The 17,904-nt window shown below is 49.4% G+C and overlaps 1 protein-coding gene across 3 annotated transcripts in view; it reads left to right on the forward strand.

Moving 5' to 3' along the window:
• The first annotated feature begins 4,808 nt into the window (after positions 1 to 4,808).
• LOC104328839 (solute carrier family 4 member 11) overlaps positions 4,809 to 17,904 on the forward strand; it is a 109,100-nt gene continuing 96,004 nt past the window's right edge. For 2 of the 3 annotated variants that reach the window (XM_075420259.1, XM_075420260.1), the window contains exon 1: positions 8,743 to 9,057. In XM_075420259.1, coding sequence (XP_075276374.1) covers positions 8,832 to 9,057 — 226 coding nt within the window. In that variant the 5' untranslated portion in view covers positions 8,743 to 8,831. Of the gene's footprint in view, positions 4,893 to 8,742; positions 9,058 to 17,904 lie in introns of those variants that run through there. The other variant, XM_075420261.1, reaches the window with a different exon arrangement.

The raw sequence follows: 17,904 nt of genomic DNA on the forward strand, positions 1-17,904 counted from the left end.
GCTGAACCACAGCTTCGTATTGCAGGTTTCTAGCCATGGTGGCTCCTGCTATGCTGTCAGGTGGGATCTTCACACTTACAAGACCTTCCAGTCAGGATGTCCAGGTTTTGTTAGGTACACCTTGTTCCTGCTGCTCCTGGAGAGGCGAGATATACTTGGAAAACTCCTCCAGAGAGGAAAAGATTTATTCCTGCTGCTATCCCCTGTCCTGAATGCATGCTGCTTAGAAGGGCTTCAGCAGGGACTATGTAGTCAGATCCTCTCCAAGCTGCAGTTCTTCATGTGGTATTAAGCTCCTCTCCAAGAAGACAATGGTTGGGTGACAGTTGCTCCCCTTATGAGGGGTGCTTGCAAGGGACCCGTAAATACTTCCTGGAGGTGAGAGCATCTTTGTCCCTATAAAAACGAATCCCCTTTTGGGGCATGGGGAGGGATCTGTGTTCAACACAAGGACTATGCAGCAAACACAGTTACGATGTTTGAGCAGTCAGTCCTGCTTGCATCTCCCTGTTCTAGCTGGTGGTAACACAAGATGGCTTGCATGGTCCTGGCCTAATAAAACCTGCATGCTGGCGTGACTTTTGCCAGGGAGTTTCTGCCTCTAGCTCTGGCAGAGCGTGCTGGTGAGAGTGGCTGCCTTCCCCAACTCCTACCAGTGACAGGAGGAAATCACCATCTGGGTGCAATCTGTCTCTAAAGGTCTCTGACCTTCCCGGCAGCCCTCGGCCTGAGCACCGGCCCTGCGTAGCTCCAAGCAGCTGCAGGAGAGAGCCAGCAGTGCTTGAGGAGTTGTGGGGAAACTGGAGGGGAGGGGAAAAAAAAATACCAGAGGGAGAAAAAGGAATGAGTATTTATGTACCTCTTAATCAAATAGAACTAATTCCCCCTTTTGTCAGACATGACTGGCTCTCTTCTCAGCTGTGGACATGAGCAAGGAGAAGCAGCAGAACATTGTGTCTTTGTTTGCCTGAAACCATCCAGCTTCTGCGTCAGCTCCTTGTGCTGCTGCCTCTCAAACTCCCCTGATCCCCGCCTCGTGCGAAAGGGGCTGTTGTGCCTTTTCTTGGAGTGGTTTTGTGGCTGTTGCTGTGATCTTCTCTCTCCTATTTGGACGAGTTTCTTGGGAGGAGTAACTTGAGATGCCCTTCCATCTGGAGGTACTGATCCAGTGCTGCCTGATGTTTGTTTGTGCCTTTGCTGTGGGCTGGAGGACAGGCACCAAAAAAAGGTGATAGTTGCTAAACTCGCCCCAGTGTCTCAGTCTGCAACTGCTCAGACTGTGTAGTCACCAGTTACCTTACTGAACTTCCATGGCTCTTAACAAATCTGAGTCCTCAGACCAGATCTGGGTCTCTACAGAGCAACTTCAAACGTGTGTCCCGAAATGGGATCCTTAGTGCTGTGGTTGAGACCTGTGGGATTCGGCTCCAGGGATGAGACCAAAGACCGTATGATGGTGGGATAAACACTTAAACCCCTTCCAAAGGGCAAGACCTCAAAGGGGAGCTGTTCCCTGGTGGTTCCCCCCCTCGGAGGGGGTTCCCAGCAGGACACTGTGCTCCCTCTGCTGTGCTGCAGCATTTATTGCACTGTCCTGCATCAAGCAGGTTGGACTACAGGCGCTCGATTTGTGGAGCAAACTGACTTTCCACTTGAGTTGCAGTCAAAGCACAGGAGGTAGGACAGGATTTAAGGAGTACAGGGCATGATTAAAACAGAATAAAACAACTCGGGCTGCAGCTGTGGCGGTACTTCAATATTTTTTTGATCCTATGAGCAACTTCTTGGCTTTCATTTAAAGCCTCGGCTGTGTCACAGGCGTGGGAATCCCAGCAGTACTTCATGCATGAGTATTGGATAAGAATTTACCTGCAATGTTTGGGTCTATGTAGTGGTTCTTTCTGGGCTTCAAACTCTCGCAGCCTCTAATGCCAGCCCACCAGAAAAATCACTGTCTTGGTGAAAACGTCCTCCTAGAAAGCAAATGTATTTGGTATCCCTCCCTGGGCTGGAGGAGACCCAAGTCTCTTCTGCTCAGATACGTGGCTGATCCTGCTGGACCAGGTGGTTGGGTCATGTATGATCTGGTTGTGAAGGCAAGCAAAAATCCTACTGGGTTTCCAAACCAGCTTAGGTACAAAGAACTACTTGATGCCAATCGGACAGTCAATAAGAAATAACTTGCTAAGAGAGGATGATGAACATCTGCCTTGAAGAGAGGTTGTCTTTGTGTGTAATGCTTGTTACTCGCTATAGCGGAATACTCAGATGAGGCTCCTCAAGCTGAAGGGCCCAGGGTAGAGTGTAACTCCTGCTCCTTGGATCCAGCTGCCTCGGGGTGACTGTGCTGAGCTGGGCCAGCAGAGACTGCTTGCAAAGAACAGGGCTGGAGACACTGGGATAGACCAGATAGCGCCAGACAAAAGGCATCTGATACCTTCTCTGGGGCCTGGCATTATGTCGGATAAGCTGATACCTTCCAGCAAGCTGTACTGGTGATGATGATAATGTTTCTAGCAGGGGACACCCACTGCTAGAATAATTCTTTTCATCACAGGGAAATACAATTTGACCTATAAAAGGAAATTAATACAGGGCACAGTTTTCCAGCATTGGCTGTGTGACCATAGGATGAAGGTCTTGAAGGAATCCTACAAAGCCCTGCAGGAGACTTGTATGAAACACAGCCCTGCAAAGTTCTCCTTGCATGCTCTCACCTGTATTCCTGTAGCCCTCTCCTTCCAGGAGGAGCTGGTGAGGTCACCACTTGGGAGACTGGGCTCCCAATCACCTGGTGCAACTGGGTGCCATGCATTCAACTTGTGCAAGGAGTTCAATGTTGTGTTTATACGGTTTAAACCACTAAAACAATTAACTTCTGCAATGTATGCATCTTCCAAAGTAACGTAAGTGGGTTAAAGCCAGATCTCCTCGCTCTTTCTGCGATAATTTTGGAGTGGGAATGGGTGTCACTTGTGAGCTGAAGGAGGTGGCACTTAGCATTTGAAACTGGAAAATAAGTTGATTCCTTGAAGTTAATCTGTGTGCTAAATCAGCATGAATGCTCTTTTCTCGAGTAGCTGCTGGATCTATACAGTAGCTTAAGCTCTCAAATTTCGGCAGGGGGTTTCCCACCTTCAGCTGAAATGGTGTCAAATGGTTTTCTAGGTGCTTTTTCTCGATGTGGTTCACTGATTTAGAGGATGGGGGAAGGTTTGCCTTGGATATGCTGCCTTGAGACCAAGATCTGTAGCACTCAAAAGCCAAGATGCCTTTAAGCTTTCTTTAAACCCCCTTCACCCTTAACTTTCAAACCTCCCGAGTTGCTCGCTGCAGCCGAATCAGCTCGGAGACCCTTCTGGAGGAAGGAAAGGTGGGGAAATGCAGAAGTAAAACAGTCCGAGTCAGCCTTTCATGGTAGTATAGCTATTTATCCTAATATGATATCATGTACACGCTGGAAGTGATGCAAACGTCCTCTTGCTTGTCTCTAATTGCTACCTTACTTTTAATTCATTAGAGGAGTGTTAAACTTTGTTCACTGCTTCCCCAACTGCTTTGTGCTCAGTGTTCTGAGCTTCTGGGCTTTTCCAGCCTGGAGAAGAGAAGGCTGAGAGGGGACCTTATAAATGCCTACAAATATCTGCAGGGTGGGTGTCAGGAGGATGGGGCCAAGCTCTTTTCAGTGGTGTCCAGCGACAGGACAAGGGGCAATGGGCACAAACTGAAGCACAGGAAGTTCCATCTGAGTATGAGGAAGAATTTCTTCCCTCTGAGGGTGACGGAGCACTGGAACAGGCTGCCCAGGGAGGTTGTGGAGTCTCCTTCTCTGGAGATATTCAAGACCCACCTGGACAAGGTCCTCTACAACCTACTGTAGGTGACCCTGCTTCAGCAGGAGGACTGGACTAGATGACCCACAGAGGTCCCTTCCAACCCCTACCATTCTGTGATTCTGTGTTCCTGGTGTTGGCACCTACCTCCTCCTGGGGAGAGTGGTTGGAGCAGGGAGGCAAAAAACTGAAACCCACTAAGGTTTGCTCAGGTTGTGAGCAAACAAGGTGGCAGCGGCTGGTGAAAACTCACAAAAAAAAAAAAAAAAAAAGGCAGTGAAGTCTATAAGAACTTAAGAAATGGACACAGGCTGCAGGTTGGAGATGGTCACTCTGCACCTGCTTCTAAAACCTTTATTGCTGTTGCCGCTTGGTTTTGTAAAGAAACTCGAGGTAGGTCACTGTGCCGTGCCCAAGGGATTTATTTTGCATCCCAGCTGGCTGCTTTTGCCTTGAATGTACCTGTGCCAGGTGACTTCAGAGGAGGTTTTGAAGGGCAGAGACAACCGGTGTGGTTGATGGGACCCCCGTTTAAGAATTGTCAGCTCGATGCTTTTTTTCCTCCCCCCCCCCCCCCCCCAGCTCTGAAGTTACTAGCAGCACCTCACCTGCTAACTCTTCCCAGCAGCCTCGCGCCCTTACAAAAGTGAAAACTGATTGTTTTCTGTTATAATTGGAGCGATGAGCTGCTGTAGAGAAGGGTGGTGGTGGGGAACGGAGTTTAACTCTTTCGAGCGCAGCAGGCGATGTGCGGAGGCGGCGAGGCAGGGGCTGCGGGGCGGGCGCTAGGACCCGGCACCGCGCCGGCCCTGCCCCTTCCAGCCCGCTCCCCGCACCGGGAGTTTCTGTGGGGTGGTTTATTTTTATTAATTTTTTTTTTACCGAGCTGCGTGGCTTTGGGGTGTTTTTTTTTTTTTCTTTATTTTGGCGGGGAAAACAAATAACTAGAAACCCCTCAAACCCCAGGAAAGCCCGGCAAGTGTCGAGATGAAGACGGGATGAGAGGAGAAGCCCGGGCAGCCATGGCAGCCAGGCGGGTGTTTCACCTCCAGCCCTGCGGTGAGCGGCCAGGCTGGCTCGGGGTGGGGGGGACCACAAGTGCGATGAGTTCTGCCGGCAGCTTGCGGGGTGCCCCTGTGCCCCCCTTTCCCTCCCTTCACCGCAGTTTTGCCTCTTGCAGCAGCGGGGAGGGGTCGGTGCTGGGATGCGGTGGGGAGGGGATGGGGATGCATCTCGCTTTCCCCCCTCGGAAAAGGGAGGGGATGGGGGGGCATAAATCTGGGAAATCTTCACTTTACATCATTGCTCCCGGCTTTTTGCTCAGAAGCCTGTTGCTGTCTGGGTGGGTGGGGGGGACCACCCCCAAAATCTGGGGCTCCTGGGGCAGCAGTCGGATCTCCCAGCCCCGAGAGCGCAGATGTGTCGGGAAAGAAGCACCGTCGGGATAAAGGAGCGATATGAACTTCGTGGCTTGCTGTTTTGGGGTGATTTCCCACCCTTTCTGGTACTTGTTTATACCTAACTAGGGGTGGAGGGCAGGGAGCGATGTTCAGCTTCGCTCGCGGATGCGGTTGCCTGGCTTCGTGATGGTGTAAAAGCCGCAATAAAAAGGAGAAAGAGGAGAGAAAAAAAAAAGTGAAACTCTGTGGCTCAAGCTGAACTACTGTAAAGGGCTTGGGAAGTCGCATGCATTGGCAAAAACCCCAGCGATGTGGTTTGGGTTTTATTTTGAAGAGCCGGGAGAAGGTGGGTTTGAACGCGCTTTGTGATTGCCCCTAAACTTTAAAAGTTATTTTCTGAAGCGCCTCACCCAAGGCAGCACTTCCTCAATCAGCATGGCTGCGGAGCGCTGGTTTGACACCACATTCAGTGACAGGGACTTGGGTTCGTGGAGGAGTTGTTTTTTGTTCTGGAGTGAAAACAACTGTAGGTGGCACAACAGCTTTGCCGGCGAAGCAGCGAGCGGGAGGCTTGGTCCTCCAACTTCTCCGGAGGGTCTCTTTTTATTCGGGGAGGATTGTGCTCTTGGTTATTCCCCTCCGGGTTTTATGAAAAATTTTTTTGCTTTGGACCCGATGTTCTTCCTCAAAGCTTTCTTCTGCGCTGCTGTTTTTTGCGTTCGGGACTGTTCTCCCTCTTGAGACCTGATGCTGTGGGCTGGCTGTCCACCAGCAAGCCACGGGTGAACAATCTCTAGCAGGAACATTGAACTATTTCCCCACTCCTCCACCCCCCAAAATGCAGCGTTTGCAGGGCTTCTCGTGTGGTTTTGTCTAGGTGTGAACACAGCCTTGGTTCCACCTTTGCAGAATTACTGCTTCTCAGATGCTGTAGCCGAAGCGTGGGATTAAACCGCTTGATGCAGGGCTGGATAAATCCAGCGGCATTTCAGTCTTCTCACCTGGGCTGCTGCTGGAGTTGGTTTTCTGCCTGGTTTTTTGGAGGCTGGAAGGAAATAGGGATGCAAATGCCGAAGTTCTGTCTACACTGCGACCTCAGTTGTTGCTCCCACCCGCGCATCGTCGCTTCCCTGCTACAACCGAGATGTGTCGGCTAATCCATCTCAGCCAGAGCCCTCCCGTTTTGAAATATCTGTGGCTTTGAGGCAGTTGCCGCTCTGTAAGAGTTACGGACCGCAGAGGAAGTTCCTCTCCGGCTCTCGTGTTATTCCTTGGCAGTTTGAATGCTTCAGCTTGTTTAAATGAACACAGCTAGAAGTCAGAGTTGGAGCCGTCGCCTGACTCCCTCAGTGGCAGAAGATATCTGTGTGTGAACTCCTAGTGTGTCTTGACTTCTAGTAAAGGTGTGGTAAATCATTTAAGGCTGTAAACAGTTGTTAAAGCAAGCTTTGTTTTTATGCTGAGTCAATGTGACAACAAAGATGTCTTGGTTTTAAAAGTAAAAGGATCTGAGATGGAAGCTTTCTAGGTTGTCTTTAAAAAAGGCAGTGTCTTTAAAAAAGGCAGTGTCAGTGAAAAGTTAATTTTTTACAGAAAGGGAGCCTGAGGTTAGCTGCAAAGCTGGGTTTTAGTCCAGACTTACTTGACTTAGCTTGGTGCTGGTTTATTTGCCCGTATAAGACTGGAACATCAAACCTTGTCCTTGCAGAACTGCGGTGATGCTCCGCGTGTGTGCTTTTATGCCTGAAGATGGGTGCTAAATCCCATTACCTTGGGGTGAAGCCGTTCTTTTTTCCCCCAGTAATGCTCATACAGCTCTGTAGGTGTTTCTGGGAGGCCACAGTGTTTGCTGTCCCAAAGCTTGCTGTTGCTGCAGTTTGGGTGGTGCTGGAGTTACCTCTTCCTCATGCAAAACCACTTCTGGAAAAGTCCTGTTTCCTTATGTAGGCTTTCGCTGGAAGTAAACAACTCTCTGGGACGCTTTAATGACTCATCATCATGAAACTGTCATCTCCCCTCTAAATATGCAAATTACTGCCAAGCACACCAGCAGCTATCCCGTGTATGTTTAATCCACACTACCTTTGCTGTTGGCAGTAGTTGAGGCATGGTGTGGTGCCTTCGCTGCCGAAAGGGGTTAAGGAGTCCGCTGTGAAGGATGCAGCGCAGGGAGGTTAAAAACTGGGAATGCTGATGCGATTCCTTGAAGTTCATCCTAGTTTGAATCTGAGCAGCGTTTTGTGATCATGAAGTCTGCAAATTGGCTCCTTCAGGAGTTGGTGGTGGGACCCGGTGAAACTGAAAAACTCTTCTCGTATTTTTTTTTTTAATGCAATATAACTTCCTAAATCTGATCTAGGATAAGCTCCCCGTAAAGCCTTTCTGCAGAGCACGGTGACATGCTGGCCTGGAGCAGAGCACTGCAGGCTTCTGCATCTGTCAGTGCTGGCTTTGATATCAAAGCGCTTAGCTGTCACTTATAACTCCGTGGGTTTTTCTATTCTCCCTTTCTAAATTCATCCCTGGCTCTGACTTGCAATTAAAAGGCAGCACAAAGGGCTTCAATTGAACTTGATTATTGAAGAAGGATCTGCAGGCTCTGATGGACCAGTGGGAGCGGTGATTTGGGGAGGACACGATGGGAATAGAGTCCAGTTTCCCTCATGCATGCGCCGCTGAGAAACTGCGAGAGGATGGGGAGCAAAGCATGAAAACCTGGAGTGGGTGACACTGACTTTATACTTGTGCCGAGCAGGAGCTTTCTTCCCCACGGGCGCTTTTTCCACTAGCAAGAACGTGGGCTATGGCAGGGAGGAGAACTCAGATTTGAGGCTGGTGGAGAGAATGTCTCAGTCCGTCAGTGCCTGGAGCTGGGCACCCTTTGTCTCGAGATGCTGCGGGTGGGTTTTCAACAGTGAAGGTGATGGAGTGAGTTACTGCTGGGTGCTTACCCGCTCGTGGGGGCAGATAAGGAGTGGAAAATTAGGAAGAGGTAATCTGGGGGCTGAGGATGAGGTGGGATTTCTCCCCTTTTGGTGTTCGGGCTCACCCTCCTGGGGATAAAGCACCCCACGGGGCACAGTGTCGGGCATCAGGTTTGTTCTCCTTTTCCTCTCGCCCGCTGCCATCTCCTTCGCCAGGAATTAAACGCCTCTTCCCCCTGCTCCAAGCCTAATTGCATCCCCAGGGTTTAACACGCGTGTGTTTGTTTTATTCAACGTGTTGGCTGTTCCCACCGGAACAGGCTGATTTTTTTGGGGACTGGGCTTTTTTTTTTTTTTGCTTATTGTGCACAACAAGCTACTGCACAAGATATTCGCTGGGGGGGTGGGGGGGGGAAATTGTAGTAATGCCAATACTTCTTGAATATTATAAACCTGGCTTATCAGCCCGACGCAGAGCTGGAATTTGTCTCTTCCTGTGCTGCATCTCTGCTTTCTGAGAGGGGCGTTTAAATACAGGCTGGAGACGCAGCCTTTCCAGTGTGCTCTGCTGGGCTGTGACAGCAGCAGTGGGGCTGCTGAAGCGGCTTTTTTCTTTTTTTTGCACCAATTCCTCTCCGAAAAGGAACTTCTCAAGGAGAAGGCTCTGAGACTGCATGTCCCAACAGTACCCGCTGAAGGAGGTGAAGGGAGACGCGGTTTGCTTCGTACCTGGCTCTCCTCTCTTCTCCGTCTTAATGGAGCCGGCTTCTTTTTGCTACCCTCGGCTCACCTTTCTCCGCTCGCCCTATGGCCAGTTCGGGGCGAGCACTGACTCTTCGCAGGATTTGGCCCCGTGGCCGCAACGTTTGGTGACGCAGAGGTGGACCGGGCCGGTGGATGGTGCGTGACCTGGGGATGAAAGGGTTGGGGACCGGAGAGGGGTGCTGTGGGGTAGCAGAGAAGCCCACCGAGATTTGGGGGGGCTTTGGAGACGGTGGTTGAGGAGGGAGGCAATGCAGGTAGGACTTGGTGGATGCATTGGTGTTGATGCACTCTTCTCTTGGAGCTCTCCTGGTGATGCTCGCTTGGCCGCTGTCATCTCCACCAAGGAGCAGCTTCTGTCTCTGCTACACCCTCGTGCCCAGGCAGGCTGGCCGGGGAGAGCTGATCAACAACATCAGCATGGGGAAAAAAGTAAAAATAGAAACTGATCTTAGGCAGTCTTTTATTTCATAAGCTTTTTCACTTGCTGAAATGAAACCTGAAATACCTGCTGGAGGCTTGGCGGGCTTGTTTCACCTTAAGGGTTGTGATGCTGTCAACTCTGTCCTCCAGACTTCTATTAAAGGTATCAAGTGTGGGTATAGGGGAAGGTGTTAAGATCCTCTCTTGCAGGTTTATCTCGCTACAAGGAGGTACTTTGAAAGTATCAGCCTGGTTCACAATCTTATGCGTTGCATTACTGCAAAGAATCTATATGGGGAAACTGAGTAAATCCTGCTGTTTCAGGAGCTGAGCCCTTCTGTCAGCACTGATCCCAGGGACAGGAGTCTTGACTGCAAAACTCTTTTGGGGCAGGTATTGGGCTTGATGAGATGAGGTCCTGAGCATCATGATGTAGCTTTGAAGGTGGTCCTGCCTGGGGCAAGGAGCGGGGCTTGACACCTCCACGGGTTTCCTCCACCCTCGAGTGCTTTATGAAGCATGGTGTAGCTCCTTTACATGTTATTAACAGTCCGAACGTGATGTGCCTTACCTGGAAAAGCTCGTCAGGTGGCACGCGAGGAAAAAAAAATAAGAATGGAGGAGACTGGATGAGCAGTCTCAGCAGAGAAAATGCGTGGGAGGTGTTTAAAAACATGCATTGCCTGTGGTTTCGTGCGGCGGAAACAAGTCTGTAGCAGGGACTGAAAGCGGGGCGATGCGGCTCTGACTGCGAATCCCCCTGCTCCGAGCGATGCCTCTGCCCGCGCCGTGCCCTGCCTCGCCTTACCGCGCGCTGGGAAACCTCGCCTGCTGCCTCCTGGTAAATGCGATCGCTGGGAAATGTTTTACTGGAGTCGCAGTAATTGTCTGAGTTAGCATCAGGGACTCGGAAATGGAAGTGAGCCAGCCTTGCCAGCGTTGGGAGAACTTGTCATTTATTTCTGACTTTTTTTTTTTTTAGGGTTCTGACTTTTTTCTGAGGCTGACTTGATGTTGCTTTGGGGAGTTAAGGTTTTTTCCTCTTTTTTTCTTTTTGGCCAGCACAAGACCATTCCTCTAGGCTTCAGATATCCAGCTGAGGGGAGACTTCACTTATTGTTATGAAAATCTCGAACTGTGAGGAAAGTGAAGCAGTAGAATAGGCTGGGGGGGGAGGATGGGGCATCATCCTTCCAAAGCTTTTTAAGCACCGCATAGTCAGCGCTGGGCAGAGAGGCTTGGATTTAAATCTCCTCGGGTAAGGTGAGGTCTCTTCAGCTCTATTTTCTACAACTTGCTGTTAGAACGCAGGCTTACCGCCGTGTTTCTCGTTCCCTTTTGCAGGCTCCTCACTGAACGCATGCGTTAACCCTTGCGCTGCTGCTGCCCCTACAGCTGAACTGTCACACTGGGTAGCGTGGAAAAAGCATCAGCGCCCAGCCCCGCGTTGGGGCAGGCACCGTGCTCGCAGAGTGCGGCAGCTATATCTTTAAGAAATTTGCTTTATCTACCTCTGGGCAGCAGGTTTTTTTCCCCCCTCCCTCTCTTCTTCCTGCATCTTCGCATCCTCTTGTTTTCCCCGTACTTCTGTCTGTGAGGTACAGTATCTTCTCACTTCAGTTCAGCCTAGCTGCCACAAAGCTTTTTTTTTCTTTTTAAGGAGGCACACAAGCTTTCTCTGTACACCATCTAGCAAAATTCGCTGGCTCCAAAGCGCAGGGTCACTTTAATTATTCTATTTTTTTTTTTTCCTCCTTGCTCCCAGAGGCAAATAGCTGGGAGAAGCGGTGGGATCTGGGCTGGCTGGAGGAGCCACCTCAAAGCCCAGCCTTGGCCGGGGCTGCGGTGGCATGCGGAGCGGTGCTGGGCAGGCGTGAAGTTCGCGGCTCGCCGGCATCGCTGCTCCGGTTGGGAGAGCTGGGTTGGAGGTGCCCATCTGGGAGCTAATGGGTCGCGTTCTCACTCCACCCATTCGCTGCTCGCCAATTGGAAGTGAGGGAGAAAGATGCTGTGGATGGATTAATATTGGAGCCATTGAAAAAGCACGAGCCATTGCCGCCTCGGCCACCTGAGCGGGGGGCATTGGGGAAGGAGTGTGGTGGCTCGGGGGGAGCAGCCGGGAGGGGAGCGGAGGCTGTCTGAACAGCATCTCTATTAAAGAACTAGCGCAGGTAAGTTGTGGTCTTGGAGGAAAAAACCCGAAAACAAGCAAAACTGAAGCACTACTGTTGCTGGGCGATGCATTTGAACAGGAAATCTAGAAAACCAGCTTTGCCAGCTCTTTAATTATTTAATTCACTAAAGTAAGGCAGTACTTGATGTGTTTTCAATGGGCTTTGCTGCTTAGTGATGCTATCTATTGCCTGTGCCAGATGTCTCTGTGCTGTTGTGCTTGAGGATGGAGAATACCTTTTTGAATTCAATTTACATTAACCAGAGTGCTGTCTTTCAGGGTTTGAGTTTAGTTTTAAGATATGCATGGGGAGATGAGCACAAGAGATCTTACCTGTTCTGGTTTTTCTCTAATTAATGCTAAAACATCCTAACAGCCTGTCTGCGAGGCTTTACATACTGATGTTTCACGTGGGGAAAGTGGAGTGCTGAGTGAAAACAAAATGCATGTATGTAATCCATCTGAAATGCTAGCAAACATCATCCCTGTTGCTGTAGCCATGGAAGCCATGTAGACGAACCATAAACAATGTCCTAATGAATAACACTCGATCACGGACTGTCAGTCTGCAGTTATTTCACTCCTGGACCAGGGCATTTTTATTTTGGGTCGATGATGGACAGCAAAATCAGATGTGGTGCTGCTGGCTCTCCCCCCACCTGCAGTGTTGTTGTCACTGCTGCTGTTTCGTGGCTCCTAGACGTAGAAACTGTATGGGGTGATTTGTGTTATCCTGCCAAGCCTGTCGTGATTTTTAAATCGCTGTTTCTGCAGGGAGGGTTGAGGCTGGGGAGGGCAGCTGGGCTGCCATTTGGGGATTCTTTGGACAGTGTTCACTTTTAATGGCAAGGAGGGAGGTGTTTCTTTCGGTGTCTTGCCTGGAACCACAAGTGAAAATGTGTTTGGTGATTAGGTGGCTGGGTTTGCTGCTCTGCTTCTGTGTCTTTCCATGTTTCCAGTGTAGACCTTGCTTTTTGGCCTAAATTCTGGTTATGGGTGAATTAGAGCTCGTCGCCTGTCTCATCTAGATGCCTTTTGGGGGAGGGTGGTGGGAGAGAGGTGCAGGAGTAACTTTGCTGTGAAGCTTGGCCCAGCCACTGCTGCCTGTTTAGTGGCCGTTGTCATTTCTGGCGGCAATAAGATAGGGGATGAAAAAGTTGTAGTAATGCACTTTGTGTTCCAAAACATGATCCTGGTACCCTGGGGGGATGCTGGAGTGTGAGACTGGTGCTACTGGAGCATCTCTTCCACCGAACCCCAGAGAAAGAGGTCCTAGAGCAACTAGTTTACACCTTGCAGCCACTTAATTTTTGCAGTATTTAACACAACCGAACCACTGCAGGGAACAGCTCCTTTCCTCCGAACAGCCCCAAGCAAGTGAAAGGTTGATAGAGTGTTTCTTAACCGTTTTGACATGTTTTACACAGTACCACTGCAGAGAAGTGGCAGGTGGTGGCCTCTGGAAGACCTGCCTGTAGAAGGAAAGGATTTCAGCAAAGAAAATTATCTAAAGCACCTTTTTGAATCTGTGTTCAACCCCGACCGAGATGTGGGGCCATTGCAGTATCTTTTTTTTCTTTGATTAAGAGTTACGAGGTTTTTGGTAGGGCCCTGCAAGTGAAAGAGCTGTCTGAAAAGCTGTCAGTAAGAGTTAATGCTTTCTAAATTATTTAAATGTTTCAGGAAAAGTCTACTGTAAAGCCTCAACTGGTTTGTTCTTGGGCCTTTGCCAGCTTGTGGGATCTCTGGAGGTATTTGCTTTCGCTCCTCTCCACATAGCACTTATGCAAGAAATCCTTGCAAGTCTTAAATAATTTTTTTTAGAGGGCCCAAGAAAATGAAATCCCCCCCCTTCAACCCCTTAAAAAAGAAAAAGGGGCAAATAGCCCAAGTTGTGTGTTCACCAGCCAAATCCCGAGGTGCTGTCGTTCCCCCACTTTTCGGCTTGTCCTGCTCACCTACAAAACGCTAGCCAAGAATCCCGGCGGAGGAGGAAAAGCTGTCCCGTTAGTGAAGCAGCTACGTGGCTCTCGATTTACAGGGTCGCTTCCTCTTGCGGCTCTCCTCTGGGAGGCACCCTTGGATATTGATTGCTTGGGTGGGCTAAATGGGGATGAGTCAACCTGGACAGGCTGGTGCTGCTGGTGAATCCAAGCACGGCAGACACCGACCTGCAGTGCGCATCGGGGGTTGTTTTTGGGGGGTTATCTCTGGTAGCTGTCACCGCTGCAGCCAGCGATCTTTGAGATGGTTTTATTGTGGTGGGTGCTCTGGAGGAAGCTGGGGAGGGGGCGAAGAAGGGAATTGTTCAATGCAGCGAGGGAAATGTTTTGAAAGCAGACATGTCTGAACCCTGAGCTCGTGTGTGGGTGTTTGCTTGCCTGGGAGTGAGCAGACAGGAGGATGCTTCCTGCTTTATCCTTTCAATGTGATGCTTTCTATTTTCACAGCCAGTGACTGAAAATTAGTTCTGAGGTTTCATTTACCAGAGTGACCGTGGCACAATTTAAGACCTCCTCACACCATTTCCCTTCATCAGAAGAATATCCAGCTCCTTGCATATAATCCCTCATTCGAAACTTTAATGCCCGCTGAGCCGTGAAGCTATGAAGTTGTGTTTTCCAACTGGATTGGGACTGGCATCCCTGGGGTGGTCACACTGTGATGGAGGACACTGTTCATATAGGTCCGTGGAGCAAAGCCTTACGTCAAAGTGGTTAGTGCACTGTTGGGATAGCCTAGGAAATGTCAGAGGGCTGTGTCACATCCTCCAAAAATCAGAGAAATGGGATGCTTCCCAGATGTTAGAGATGTTTAGCTTGGGGTAATTCAAACCTCTTAGTCCTAAAAATGGGAGTTTTTGAGCAATGAAACCCTTGTGGGAGGCAAAGAGGTGGTGAAAATCCTTCAGTGATACTTCTGGGAGGGAGGCAGGAAAGACAAGCGACACATCTGTGCAATTCTGTCCAAGAAGAGTATGTTAAATATACGCAGCTTTTAAAAAGTGCTCTTTACTAACAGAAACATCGTTTTGTAAGGACTGCTAGAGGTCTTGGCCATGCCTACGTGTAAGGAGGGCAAAGCTTGTGTCCCTGTGGGTCTAAAGTCTCTTGGCTAAAGCAGCAATTTGCTGTTGGATTGGCCTACTTAAAAGCACCTTCCTTCTCATTGGCTGCTCTGGCCAACATGTATCTTCTAAAAGCTTACCAAGGTGAAGGGCTTTGGAGTAGATTTAAACCTTCCTGGGTCTTGGCTGTCTTCTAGACTGTTTTCAAGACCTCTGAAGTTGATTTTTTGTAGGTGTTTGCATGCAGGCAATGTGTTAACCCATTTTAGGTAAAGCTCTCCAACAGAAATCCCCGCTTTATTACAAAGTGGTGCCAGCACCTGCTGGTAGACCATACTGCTGCCTGCATGGAACTTCTAGACATGCCACATGAGTCCCTCATCCATCCTTCAGTGTTTGGCAGTGTTTTTTTCAAAGGCTTGATAGCTTCAGGAGGAGGATATGCAGAGAAGAAAAGTGGAGGGGCAGCAGTGCAGAAGGGGAATGTAGACAGAGGGGAGTCTGTTCTTCCCGTGAGCATGGCTGGAGCGTGCCCTTAGGCTTTCACTGTGATGACTTGTATGTTGCTAACTCTTTACTCTTCAAATAGTGCTGCAGAAAGCAGTATTGGGAAGATATTTAGATGTGTGATGGGCAAGTGGATGTATTCGGGGTGAGGAGGGACACAGCTGGTCCTTTGTGAAGCTGGGTACCTTGTCATGGGGCTGTGCGTAGCCCTTCGCTGCAGCTATGCCACTGAGATGAATGAAGGGTAAGTTGAGGAGGGATAGGGCTCTGGTGTGCCTTGTAAAAGAAGGGTTTATCCCACTCAGCCTCTGCTTGGGATGAAACGTGGATGGATGTGTGTCTGCACTGAGAAAGCACGTGTCATGCTTGCAGGGGATGTGGGGCTGCAAAGCTGCACTGAAGAAGAGTCCTTCAGTTGATCTTGACTCTTACCCTTCAAGACAGAACTCCCTGGAAGGTAGCAGAGTGCTGTTATTTTCCATTTAACAACTTACAAAAGGTCTTTTTTACCCCTCTTGAGTTTCCTTCTATTATGTTTTCCTTTGCTTTTATCGATCCAAACCAGTGCTTTCTGGGGAAAGGTCTGTGTTTGGGCTTGTCACTGGCAGCAGTGCTCATACGCCGCATTTACCGGGCACTCTCCTGCCCAAGTATTAACAAACATGCCTTACTCATCTTACACTTCCTTGAATTGCAGTGGTCGGTTTTGAAACCATGAGTTGCGTGGTTTTGTGTTTTCTTTTTTTGTCTAGGTGTAGAGAAAAACAGGTAAAATCTCAAGCTCTTGTCCTGTATGTCAGTTGTTATTGCCCAGAACAGCAGCGTAGGGGCACGCTTCTCATCTCTGTGCCAGTATGAGCCGTGCTTTCACCAGTGTTTTCCAGTATGCGGGGCTGTGGGAAGGCGTCAGCTGCCTAAGGTGTAGATAGAAATGAGAACTGGTGACTTAAGGCAAAATAGCTTTTCACATGCTGCTGTCCATTTGTTCTTGCTGACTTGAATGGCTTTAAATAATTTGCAGCAGATTTCTCCACCAGGAGACCCTGCTGCTTGGTTCTTCCCTGAAAACTGCCAAAATCTCATGCTTTTGGAGCGCAAGCGATGCTATGTGGGAGAATGCTGCAATATTGGTATATTTGGACCTGATCAGATAGTCAGTGTGATCAGATTTGTTGCCTGTCAAACTCTTTTCCTGTTCTTCTGGAATGATGAAGTTTTGTGTTATGAAGGGTGTTTGAGGCTTCCTCATCTTCTTGTTGCATACAGAGATTTTCGTAGACTCGCAGTTGCAAGCTCCTTTCAGTCAATGTTCTGCATAATTAAAATAAAAATCTTACCTGCGGGTTTCCCTTGGGATGTTATTGCTCATGTGTGGGGTTCTTCTCTTAAGTCTGTCTGGTTTTCTGCTGACTTTAGGTGAAGGAGGGGAGCAGCATCATTTGGTTATGAAGTATGTGCAGCACATAAATTCTCTCTCTCTCCTCCTGTCCCAAATAGCCTGAACCTGGGTGTAGGTCCCTGGTGACATGTACTGTGATGATAATTCATGGCAAGGTGGAGAGAATAAAGAATAAGTGAGCTCACAGTTTGATATTAAATACAGGTCTGATGGAGCTTTGGATAGGGTTAACTTTGTCATCTTCCCTCCATATCTAAGCCTTAGATGAGACAATACACTTGTTAAAGCTGGACTTGGCCCTAGATCTGTTTTGAGGTAGTGCAATTAACAGCAGTGTTACCCATCATAGAATAGTTTGGGCTGTCATCTAGTCCAGCCCACCTGCAATGAGCAGGGCCATCTTCAACTGGATGAGGTTGATCAGAGTCCTGTCCAACCTGGCCTTGAATGTTTTCAGGGATGGGGCATCTCCCACCTCTCTGGGCAATCTATGCCAGGGTTTCGCCACCCATACTGTAAAAAAAATCTCTGCTGTATGTCTAGTGTGAATCTCCCCTCTTTTAGTCTAAAACCATTAGCCCTTCTCCTATTGCAACAGGCCCTGCTAAAACACTTGTCCCCATCTTTCTCATATGCCCCCTATATGTACTGAAAGGCTGCTCTAAGGTCTCCCCGGAGCCTTCTCTTCCCCAGGTTGAACAGCCCCAGCTCTCCCAGCCTTTCCTCCCAGCAGAGAGGTTCCAGCCCTCGGATCATTGCTGGGGCCTCCTCTGGTCCCACTCCAACAGCTCTAGGTCTGTCCTGTGCCAAGGGCTCCAGAGCTGGATGCAGGACTCCCGGGGGGGGGTCTCAGCAGAGTGGGGCAGAGGAGCATAATTCCTTCCCTCACCCTGCTGCCCATGCTGCTGGCCATGCAGCCCAGGCCATGGTTGGCTTTCTGGGCTGCAAGTTGCACATCGCTGGGTCATACTGAGCTTCTCATCCCCCAGCACCCCCACGTTCTTCTGCTCAGGACTGCTCTCCATCCCTGCATCCCCCAGCCTGTACGGATAACGAGGGTTGCTCTGACCAAGATGCAGGACCCTGCCCTTGGTCCTGTTGAACTTGATGAGGTTCAGACAGGCCCACTTCTCCAGCTTGTCCAGGTCCTTCTGGATGGCATCAAGTAGGGAAGCTGGTACCCAACTATTTAATGGTAATGATGGGTGCTTTTAGCACTGACCGAAAAACTCCTGGAAGTCGTCTTGAAGTGGCCAAAACCTTGTTTCAAAGCTAAAGCTCTCAGTGTCTTCTGGAAAGTACATTTCTTTCCAGATAACCAGGCAGTTCAGTCTGTCATGCTGAGAACTGGTAATTCCTCCTGGGAGGAAACTGGGAATGTCTAAAGGCTTTTTCAGCTGGACAGGTGATTTTGTT

The sequence above is a fragment of the Opisthocomus hoazin genome, chromosome 5, assembly GCF_030867145.1.
Source record: "Opisthocomus hoazin isolate bOpiHoa1 chromosome 5, bOpiHoa1.hap1, whole genome shotgun sequence".
Lineage (NCBI taxonomy): Eukaryota > Metazoa > Chordata > Aves > Opisthocomiformes > Opisthocomidae > Opisthocomus > Opisthocomus hoazin.